This window comes from Rhinopithecus roxellana, chromosome 1 (assembly GCF_007565055.1).
Source record: "Rhinopithecus roxellana isolate Shanxi Qingling chromosome 1, ASM756505v1, whole genome shotgun sequence".
NCBI classification, from domain to species: domain Eukaryota; kingdom Metazoa; phylum Chordata; class Mammalia; order Primates; family Cercopithecidae; genus Rhinopithecus; species Rhinopithecus roxellana.
The window spans coordinates 101370311-101382444 of record NC_044549.1 but is presented as its reverse complement, the minus strand read 5'-3'; the positions used below and the strand labels follow the sequence as shown (position 1 = coordinate 101382444).

Below are 12134 nucleotides of genomic sequence, written 5' to 3'. Positions count from 1 at the left end.
CTAGTTTTCATTTTGTGGCTGGCAAAAAAATTAAAAAGACAAAAACAGTTGAAGTTCAAGAGCTAAACAGTGCTCAGTATTAATTTTCATTAAATTAATAGTATTATGTTTTCCAAGCCATTTATTGGAAATTTTTATTCCCTAAACCAAATATACATTTAAACTTAATGCAGTCATTCCCTGAGTTTATTTTTGAGCTAAGGGCAATTGTTATAAGAGTTTGCTGCTCCGTTGCTGAGAATCCTACAGTTTCTCATGCTTTCACATGTGAAATTCATTTAAATCTTGTATAATTGTTACCATTTGAAGAAGGAATCAAGGCCAAAGGGAAGAAATCTTGCTGCAAATAGAAAAAGATACATTTGTGGAGTGGGGGCTGGGCAGGGGGCGATGGGAGGAAAGAATCCTGGAGGTTTGTGAGGACACAATGTTGCTTCCCCTTCACTAAAACTTGTTGAGAAATTTGGAGGTTCTGATTTACATTTCAGTTCCACTAAAATTAAAATTAGATGAAAAGCCACATGACAGTAGGTTATTTCTGTAAGCATTCAGTAACTAAATGAAATACAAGATAAAGGAGACAAGAGTAACTAGCAGGAAAGCCAAGGATATGAATAGCTGTGACTAGAATTTCTCAGCTCCCTGTGGCAACTGATAGGTGAAAAACAGTGACAGAGACAATGCTACTGAGATTTCTGCTCTTTTTGTTAAAACTTCAATCTGGATTAAGCTATTTTCACCCAAGTCAAAACTTTCACTGAGAAAATATAGGGCTTTTCAAGCTGTGGTTTTAGCCAATTAATTTCTTCTTTTGCTCATTAGCATTTGGAATGGCCATCAGTGACCTGGTCCTCAAGCCAGGCCTGATCTTCACAGTTCAAGTGCTGCAGGAAGGTCTTGCCCTGATGCACTTGTCTTTGTACAGTAATAAAGTCCTCCTCGGCCCTGTGGGAACTTTCTCTGGCCTCTGGTCAATCAGGCAACTACAATAATCAGTAGAACCCTCCATGTCAACTCAACACTATAGCAGCAGTGAGTTTCCTGACACTCAAATTGGTTTCTACATAGTCCCAAAAATGTGTGTTGATAATCGGATTAACAAAAATTCATTAACAATTGAAAGAGAAAGGTCAAGAATGTTTATTCAGAGTGGAAGGAGAAAACTCTTCATTCTTACCATCATCCACAATGTCCTGAGCGGCCACGGAGTTTGTGTACACAACCAAATCAGAGAGTTCTCGGCAGAGCTTCATGGTTTTCCTTCGGCGACCCAATCTGTGAAGTACCCACATAGGACGCATGACATTTTGGAGTTGAAAGAGGTTTGGGTTATTGGTTATCCTACTTTCCTTATTTAAGACAATGATTTAATAGGGAATATCTGCCCCAGGTCCTAAGGGAGCCAGAATTGGAACCCAAGTGTGATTCCTAATTCAGTGCTCTTTCCACCACAAAAATCCTACCACAGTAGTCCCCACTTATCCTCAGTTTCCCTTTCCAAAGTTTCATTTGCCCATAGTCAACCATGGTCTAAAAATATTAAGTGGAAAATTTCAGAAATAAACAATTCATGAGATTTTTTTTTCCTTTTTTGAGACAGAGTCCCTCTCTGTCACCCAAGCTACAGTGCAGTGTTGCAATCTTGGTTTCCAGCAACCTCCACCTCCCGGGTTCAAGTGATTCTCCTGCCTCAGCCTCCCGAGTAGCTGGGACTACAGGTGCGCACCACCATGCCAGCTAATTTTTTGTATTTTTAGTAGCGACAGGGTTTCGCCATGTTGGCCAGGCTGGTCTCCAACTCCTGACCTCAAGTGATCCACCCGCCTTGGCCTCCCAAAGTGCTAGGATAACGCCTGGCCATGCATTTTAAATTGTGTGCCATTCTTGGTGGCATGATGAAATCTTGTGAGGTCCTGCTCCGTCCCACTCTGGACGTGAGCCATCCCTTTGTCCAGCATATCCATGATGTATGCGTCATCTGGTAGAAATCTTCTTATGTGACTGACTGTGGAGGTTTTGCAGTGCTTATGTTCAGGAAACTCTTATTTTACTTAATAATGGCCCTAAAGTGCAGGAGTAGTAATGCTGGCAATTCAGATATGCCAAAGAGATGCTGCAAAGTGCTTCCTTTAAATGAAAAGGTGTAAGTGCTTGACTTAATAAGGAAAGAGAAAAACAATATACAGAGAGGGTTCACTACTATCTGTGGTTTCAGGCGCCCACCGGAGGCATTTCTCATGATAAAGTGGGGACTAATGTAATGTGGTTTTATTCTGTGCTCTGCCAGGAATCACAGCCTCTTCTCATGCATTTGTGAGTTCTGTTGTGAAAGGCTGGATTCCCACTGTGACCCAGTTAGGGAGTAACACCAGAGTTCATCAGGGAACTACATGGCCTTTGCAGGGAGGAGAGCTGGGCTAAAATGGAACAGAAACACTGTATAGTGGGTAGGGGGCCACAAGAATTATATACCTAAAGGTTAATATGCCAGATTTCCATAGTGATTATTGGAGAGATGTAATTACAAAGGATGTTTACTTTCTTCTTTATACTTTTTCTATATTCTCCAGCTTTCTTAAAACAAACATTCATTACTTTATCTAGTGCTGCTTTTAGCTTAGATATTTTAATAGTCCTCTCTCTCCTACAAACCGTTCCTAGGATCTGCTCTGCAACCTTACAAATTGTACCGCCACTCTCTACTGCAGTCAAGTCCTACACAGACCATCACATTCCCCTCACACGCACACTTTTCTCCTATGGGAAACATAACTACCAAAAACAAACCTAAACATTAGTGTTCAATTAAACTTTATATTTTTAAGCTCCAACAGAATATCTATACATAAAATAGTAACTAATTAGGAAGAGCAGAGGAGGCGTATGTGGTCCGTACTCTAGGGAACAGAAATAACATGCGTTACTGTCCGCCTTTTTGGTTATAAGTATCCTAGTGGGTGTGAAAAGGTAGTTTTGATTTATATCTCCCTAATGTCTAATAATGTTGAGCACCTTTTCATGTGTTTATTGGTCATTTGTATATCTTCTTTTGTGAGGTTTCTTTTCAATAGTTAGATGTTCCCCTATAGGAGAAAAGTGGGTATGTGAGGGGAATGTGATGGTCTGCTGAGAACTTTACTGTGGTAAAAATCAATAGAAAAAAGAATGCATGCTCCTTCTTTACCATATAATTAGGAAATTCTACAGCCACTGGTGAAAATCTGATTTTGTGAAGGCTAATGATTATAAATCAGTGTGAAGTCATGCCTCGAAATTATAAGTAAAACTGTAAGACATTCTGTGAGATGGAGAAATTCTACAGAAAATTAACTCTTTTTATTCTTCATCCTAGAGGTGCCTTAGGTTACTGAAGTCCCAAAAGGATGTCATCATAGATGCTCAGGCCCTGATAACTATTATGGGAAAACCTATAGTTGACACTAAGCAGCATGCAAAATGATTTCATATGATACCTATATTGACGTCTCCTTTGCACACATTAAGATTACTGTAGCTTTCCTCAAACACTGCCTTTTCCCTGGCTATATATGTCAGAGTTAAGCCTTTCTCAAACTTACATACGACAACAGTCACAGCAGAGGTCTCCCAGAAGGTGATCCTATTATTTTCTCTTTATCCTTTACTGTAACTATATATTCAATTTTCTGTTCCCTAGAGTAGGGACCACATACATCTCCTCTGCCCTTCTAATTAGTTACTATTTTGTGTATAGATATTCTGTTGGAGCTCAAATATAAAGTTTAATTGAACACTAAAGTTTTATTCCTACAGGGCTTCTATGCTTCTAATTTCATTTTTCAATAAAGGCAAAAGTGTGTGTATGTATCCATATCTATCTAATGTATATAATTTGTATTTCTTTGTGAATGTTATGGTATAAATAAACTGCCAGGAACTCCTGTAATGAACGAATCATGTGTCACCATTTGGATTCCGAAAATATGGTCACGTTACTCATCACAAATACTATTGGCAATAAAAAACAAACAAACAAACAAACAAAAAAGAACTTTTTTTGAATACTTATTTAATTGGGCCAGGGCTTACGGGGCTAATTAGTTTAATTCCTTTAATCCTTACAATGACTCTAAGGGACAGATACAATGAGGAGCCAAAAGCGTCCCATGTTAGAGTTGGTAAGTGGAGGAACAAGAATTTGAAATCTGGCTGATTTCAGATGCTTGGCTCCTAACATGGGCTTAGCATCCATCTTCTCTAGTCTCTTGTGACGGCCTTTGTATCAGTCCATGTGCTCCCTCCCTCTTCTCTGAAAATACCTTTGACTTGACAACCGCTGCAGCTAACATTTATAAAGAGCTCATTATGTGCCAGGCACAGTGCTGAGTTCCCTACATAAACTATCATTTGATATCCAGCTGTTCTTCACATGTTCCACAGCACAGAGTACTTTCCTTGTGATCCAATTCTCTAGACATGTACAAGAAAAATGACTAAGCTGAGAAGGATGGAGGGGCCTCAGGAGTGTGAGCAGGAGACATGGAGATGCTTTCTTACCTGTACAGCTGGCCACCCTCTTTGACAGTATTCTGCTGTGTGTCTTCCTCATCATCAGTACTGTAAGATTTAGACCGTGATTTTGTAGTTTTCTGCCAGAAAAATCAAAACAAACTTAAGGAACTAATTGTATCAAGTATATTTACAATATTCAGAGAATGAGCTGGGCTTTAAAATGCACATGTCTTACACAAGCATAATAAATTGGAGGGAAAAAATGACCAAATATTGCAGTTTGCTTCACCATTAATAACAAGCATATCTAAGGCCATAACTATATTAAAATGTTAATGCAAAACTGAGAGTTTCATGCTCAGAAACTGACTTTGAAGACATATAAAGTTGATGTATTAGAAAGACTTTATTAGTCATGCATTTTGAAGGTTTCTACTAGGGGTAGAGTCAAAGTTGCAGTATCTATTTAGATGATTATAAGGGACAAAATGCCCTTTTGTATGGGAAGCTCACTATTAATAAACTGTAAAAGGCACATTTTTTTTAAAAAAGGACATGTACTAATTTAAAAAAAAAAAATTGAATAACTACCATTTCTGCTTTTGATCAGTATGCACTCAAATGACCATCTGAATCAAATTTCCCTTTTGAGATTTTGACCCATTTTCATTTCTATCAGCAGGAAAAAATATTGCTACCCACAGAATATAGGCTGAAAGGCTCCAGGTCTAATCTGATGTCTTTTGGACAGATAAGCTGTTTCACAATAAAACTTTTTTGGGATGGTATGATTTCATCCCCAACAATTTGGAGATAGCCCCAGTATTTAGGCAACACAGACCTCAACAATACAAATGATGGGCAAGGCGTGGTGGCTCATGCCTATAATCCCAGCACTTCGGGGGACCAAGGCGGGTGAAACCCCATCTCTACTAAAAATACAAAAATTAGCTGGGCATGGTGGCAGATGCCTATAATCCCAGCTACTTGGTAGGTGGAGACAGGAGAATCGCTTGAACTCAGGAGGTGGAGGTTGCAGTGAGCCGAGATCCCACCATTGTACTCCAGCCTGGACAACAAGAACGAAACTCCATCTCTAAATAAATAAATAAACAATACAAATGATGGGGAAGGACCACCCCAATAATTGCAGACAAACTTGCCATCAAAAATACAGTGTCTACAAACAAAAGTAAGATGTTTAGACAGGGAACCCTGGACGTCGGGAATGTGGCTTAGAAAGGGAAAGGGTCTCCATCCCCAAATTACCATAGGACCAGCCACTTTCTAGATTTTCTCATGTTTCTCCCAACCCCCACCCCAAAATCAAACAGGCTACACTGTTGGCATAAACATACTCAACTTCTCTCTATTGCACTGACAGTGAGGTGCCAGTTTGGTTTGGAACTTTCTCCGGTATTATTTATGCCTTGAGAACCTCAGCATGCAGGTATGGAAGCCCTACCATTTGATGATCTCATGTTCCACCTTTCACCAAGCTGGTAAACTGGCTAATCTCACTAGCTTCCTATTGGATCTTTAGAAAAAGTGTGGCAAGAACATCTATTTCAAAGGATTATTGCTGTGATGATTAAATAAATGGCACAGAAAGTCATTCTCTAATCTATATAGCATTAACTTTCCATTTAAAATACTGTCAATATTTATTAAAATAATCTATAAAAAGTCTCATGGACAACAATTTGTTCTTATAACTTGAGGTACAATAAATTTTAATTAGGTGAAGTACTCCCTAAAACACCTATTTTGAAAGGCTGTTTTAATTGTAATGACAAGTTGCAAACCAGAAGTGAAATACTCTCTAATTCCACATAGTAATTTGAGTTATACAATAATAAATGTCTTTTTAAGCATCATTTTTACTATAAAATGCAAAAATTAGAAATAATAAATGAATCACCAATGACAGATAACATTCAGAGAGTGATATACTTTCTGGACATCCAGTTTTGACACATCTTTTCATGGTTATCGTACCATAGAATCTACTTCTCACCTTATTTTTTCATTTAATGTTTCACATGTTGAGCTCTTCCAAGGGATCATATTTTAATGGCCGCATAATTGTTCATTATGTGAATGACTCACAGATTACTTACACACTCCTTGAGAGGGAACATTTTGGTTGTTTTCAATATTTTGTGATAATGACTAATCTGACTAGTCTACTAATAAATTATCTCACCGATGGGCAGGAAATTCTAGATATGACATTCCTTAAAGTAGAAGAAATGGCCTTACAGAAACCTCATGTATAATGTAAAGTTCACCATCTAATAATCGAATTCTTATGTAAGTCTTACTGTCAAACAGCTAATCTGTCCAGATGACACCAGTTAGTGTAACATTTTTTTTATTTTATTGAAGTATAACATACAGTTAGGACAGTACACTGGTCATAAGTGTACATGTTGATGTCTTTCACAAATCAACCACACATATGATGAAATAGAATATTATCTGTCTCCTAAAAGCCTTCTGATCCTCCAACCCTGTCATTCCTTTCTCTGTGGAGGTAATAACTATTCTGATGTCTACTCTATAGGGTTTCTTTTGCCTGGTTTTGAATTTAATATCAATGGAATCAAACTGTATGTACTCTCTTGGGTCTGGTTTATTTTGCTCAACATCATGTTTATAAAGATCACCATATTATTGCATATAGTTGTAATTTTGTCATTTTCTTAGTTGTTAACTATTCTCTTATGTGAATACACTATAATTTTTATTCATTCTATTATCAATGGACATTTGTACTTTTTCCTCTTTGTACTATTACCAATCTCAATATAAATATTGTTATTTCTGTCTTTTTTTTCTTTTGTAGATGGAGTTTCACTCTTGTTGCCCAGGCGGGAGTGCAGTGGCGCAATCTCGCCTCACTGCAACCTCTGCCTCCTGGGTTCAAGCAATTCTGGTGCTTTAGCCTCCCGAGTAGCTGAGATTACAGGCACACACCACCACACCTGGCTAATTTTTGTATTTTTAGTAGAGATGGGGTTTGGCCATGTTGGCCAAGCTGGTTTTGAACACCTGACCTCAGGTAAGCCACCCACCTTGGCCTCCCAAAGTGCTGGGATTACAGGTATGAGCCACCGCACCTGGCCTATTTCTGTCTTTTGACATATACCTAAAAATAGAACTGCTAAGTCATAGTATGTAGTCAGATACTGTGAAATAGTGGGCCAAAGTAGTTGCACAAATGTGCACAACCATAAGCAGTGTATGAGAATTCAAGTTCTTTGTCCTCACTAACATTTGGTTCTTGCCATCTTTTAATATTATCTGTCATGGTGGGTGTATATGGAATCACATAGCCATTTAAATTGTGTTTCCCAGATGACTGATGGGTGAATCCCTTTTCTTTATTAGCAATTTGGATATCTTCTTTTGTGAAGTGCCTGTTTAAGGGTTTTGCCCATCTTTTAGAAATTAGGGTGCCTATCTTTTCATTTATTTATAGAAGCTATTTATATATTCAGGATAGAATATATAATACACACCCCAGTTTTAGTAACACATATTCATTATGTATTGGATATGTGTATTTAAGATGTTAAATACATTTTTTTGGATATATTATTGGATGTATGTATTCAAAAATATTCTTTCCCAATATGCAACTTGCTTTTTGATACTGTTGATGTGTAGAAGTTCTTAACTTTTAAAGTAGTTTAAATATCAGTCTTTCCCTTTGCTGATGTCCTGTTTAAGAAATCTTCAGTTATTCCAAGGTCATGATGATATTCTCCTGTTACCTTCTAGAATCTTTAAATTAACTGAATTATGCATATTTATTACTCTTAATTCATACCTTATGTTTTCCGAAGTTGGTCATGAGCGATCGTCCATGTGATTTCTTTCCACTTTCCTTTACATCTGGACTCTGAGTAAACAAAGGCATAATATAACTATTTATCTTCTTTGCTTTTGTCTTTTTCCTTAGTTCTGGTGGAATGGCAAGGGGGCCCTCTCTTCTCTTCTGTTTGCCTCTAGGTGAGAAACAAGCAGACTCCACTCATTTCCTCCTGCTCCACACTCCACTACCACAAAGGTGGCTCTGCCTGCCTTGGAAAGGGAAATATTGGCACGGAGAGATGGATGCCAGCCAGGACGCAGCAGCTGCCTGTACCTTCCCAAAGCTAAGGTCAAGGGCTCTCAGCAGTGTGCAGGTGTGCTGGCCCTCATGGCGCCTGTTCACCAGGCTCTCCACAGCACAGGATGTGTTCTTTTAAATGTTCTGAGTGGGGTTAAGTCATTTTCAGTTAAGTGGGGATTCAGTTTTGGAAAACGACCAAAAGTCATTAGCAGCCAATTCTATTGAATAAAGAAAGTGGATCACATTGACTAAACAGTGCTATGTGGGATTTTAAAACATTATAAATAAATAAAATCCAAGGATATCTATGAGATAATAAGATTGTTTTTGTTTGTTTAAAGTAAACCAAGCAAAATGTATCTGTTCGCTGAAATAATTCTCTCTGTGATGAGCACTGGAAAGAGGTATTGTAGCCTCTGAATTTTTCCTCACATAGGTTAATTTTCCAGTTAGAGATACTGGGCCAACTCTCTTTCCTGGAACCTATGTCTCATTAGGGAACAAAAGGCCACCTGCTAAGAGGGTTTAAACTCTTATTCATTTGTCATCCCTAAAAATATGTTAGGTGATTCAATACTAATAACATGGTATAAGGAGAGACCAGTAGGCCCTACCTGACTAGGACTCCAGCTAAACAGAGGAGAAACAGGTAACAGGTGTTAAATGGAACAAACGTGGGTGAGCAAAAACAGTTAAAGCCAAAAGGTTGGGAAGGGCATCTGTATATGCCCATAGATGCTAATCAAAGATGCAAGTAGAGGTGGGAAGAGGTTGGGTGAAGTCCAAGAACTGGTTGGGGAAACAGCAGTTCAAAAAATGCTGGAGGAGTAATGGTGAGGGGTTTACAAGGTGATTGATATTAGGTAACTGTTAACTGATTCATGTATGTTTATTGCTTTTGGAGATCTATCAATGCATATCATTAACTGCTCAAAAACTGTGGAATTTTTTTTTTTTTTTTTGAGACGGAGTCTCGCTCTGTCGCCCAGGCTGGAGTGCAGTGGCCGGATCTCAGCTCACTGCAAGCTCCGTCTCCCAGGTTTACGCCATTCTCCTGCCTCAGCCTCCCGAGTAGCTGGGACTATAGGCACCTGCTACCACGCCCGGCTAGTTTTTTGTATTTTTTTTTAAGTAGAGATGGGGTTTCACCATGTTAGCCAGGATGGTCTCAATCTCCTGACCTCGTGATCCACCTGTCTTGGCCTCCCAAAGTGCTGGGATTACAGGCTTGAGCCACTGCGCCCGGCCAAAACTGTGGAATTAAGAAGGCAGCCAGATGTGGTCATAGGTGTAGTACTGCTCTCCAAGTTAGAAGACCCAGTTCTGCCACCAAATAGCTACATGTCCTTTAGAAAGCCTCTTCTTTTGGTCTGTTTTTTTCAAATCTATGAAATGAACCAATTAATCTGTGAGTTCCTTTCTATTTCTAGTAACCCATCTATTGGTAGGGGGACCATGCCATTTATTGTCCAAAACAGGACCTTTTAAGAATAAAATGGGATACTTTTAATAATTATGCTGGGACAACAGGTATAAAGCATGGCTGTCACAGGCAAATTGAGGTATATGGTCACACTATTTAGTAGGCACCTACTATACCCTAAGGATAATGTTAATTACATTACATATATTCTCATTTACTATAAGAATATATGTAACTGGCCGGGCGCGGTGGCTCAAGCCTGTAATCCCAGCACTTTGGGAGGCCGAGACGGGCGGATCACGAGGTCAGGAGATCGAGACCATCCTGGCTAACACGGTGAAACCCCGTCTCTACTAAAAATACAAAAAATTAGCCGGGCGAGGTGGCGGGCGCCTGTGGTCCCAGCTACTCGGGAGGCTGAGGCAGGAGAATGGCGTGAACCCGGGAGGCGGAGCTTGCAGTGAGCTGAGATCCGGCCACTGCACTCCAGCCTGGGCGACAGAGCAAGACTCCGTCTCAAAAAAAAAAAAAAAAAAAAAAAAAAAAAAAAAAAAAGAATATATGTAACCAACCCTGGAAATAAGTATGATTAAAATCCCAATTTTACAGAAAAGGAAAGCAGAAATACAGACAAGTTAGATTATCTTCCCAAAGTTAAAAAGCTCGTTGGTGATAAAACAGGATTCTGTCTAGTTACAAGTCCTCTCTCTGGCTTCCTTCCACTCCCCAACATTTTCTATCCCATTAGCATGCTCTTTATGTAGGAAATAGATATCTACAAATACCTATCACCAACTTGGACCTCTCCCTGAGCATCAGCACATCTTTCACTGATTTAATGAGTAAGACATTGTCCTAGGAACTTGGCATGTATATAAGGACAAGAGCAAACAAAAGAGATGCAGACTCTGCCCCTATTGGGCTTGCAGTCTAATAGTAGAGACAAACGATTACAATACACTGTCATAAGACTATAATGGGGAAAGCTTAGGGCACTGTGGGCTGGCAGAGAGTGACCATCTACTGTATTTGAGGATTAAGAACTTCCAAGGGGACATGACACAAAAGCTGAAGCCTAAAGATGAGTACAAGTTATCTATGTAAAATGGGGAAGAGCAAGTGTACTATGGCCAAGAAAACAGCCAACATGAAAGCCATGTGGTAAGAGCATGGTACCAGGAAATGTGGAAAGTGGAGGTATGTATGCACGTGTGGACTTATACACATGCACACTCTGTGGGTGTCACTGCTAGGAGCCAGAACAGGAAGGAAGGATCTTATGGGCTATTATCTCTGAATCCGAGCTTTATCCTCCAAACGATGAGGATCCCTGAGATGGTTGAAAACAGGAGAATGACATGACCGGAGGCACATTTCTGAACTATCACTATGGCAGTGGTGTGAATGAGACATTAAGCAGGGCAGCTGAGAGCTTAGAACTTGTTAAGGTTATCCAGGCAGCAGTAGTTCAGATATAAAGAAAGCAGCAGATTCCAGAACTCTTAAGAGCCATTTCCTGTGACTACTAAGTTCTTCCAGCCTGAAGGTGAATTTCATTTTTACTTTTCTTCAGGGTTCCTCAGGAAAAAGACAGCACAAGTAGAAACCAATCCTGCACTGTTGATTGACGGTCCAGAAAAGTAGAAGCTGGAGTGACGTGCTGCCCAGAGCCACACTCAGCACATTCTCGGCTTTGGATTTAAACCAACATATGTATCTGGTACAGATGGATTCGTCTCAACAGTAACTTGCCTTTGCTTGCCCAGTGAACCAAAACCATATTTTAAAAACATAGCAGTGTTAAAAAAAACCTCAAAAATAAGTAAAAAGGAGATGAGTTTTGCTACACCACCTCTCTAAAATTTTCGGTTCTCTTACCATTTTACCTGATGGAGAAATTGTCATTAGGATCTCTTTAATGAATAGCAAAAGAGAGAAGGGCTTAATTTGTTTCTTCCAAAATATCCAAGCCTTATGGTTTGCATTTCCAATTAGAATAATGTAGGATGGGGCAAGGACTTCTCCAAATGCATAAAGGAAGTAACGGCCCAGATAAGCCAATGAGAGTTCACTAAGGACAAGAAGCAGAATCAAGATAGG

The 12134-nt window shown here is 39.3% G+C and overlaps 1 protein-coding gene across 7 annotated transcripts in view; it reads right to left on the bottom strand.

Moving 5' to 3' along the window:
• The window catches only part of PLCH1 (phospholipase C eta 1), a 267636-nt gene that overhangs the window by 15983 nt on the left and 239519 nt on the right, over window positions 1-12134 (bottom strand). For all 7 annotated transcript variants that reach the window (XM_030928468.1, XM_030928464.1, XM_030928457.1 and 4 more), the window contains 3 exons: window positions 8327-8398; window positions 4537-4628; window positions 1178-1275 (listed from right to left, as the gene is read on the bottom strand). In XM_030928468.1, the coding sequence (XP_030784328.1) occupies window positions 1178-1275; window positions 4537-4628; window positions 8327-8398 (262 nt within the window). The remainder of the gene's footprint in view (window positions 1-1177; window positions 1276-4536; window positions 4629-8326; window positions 8399-12134) is intronic.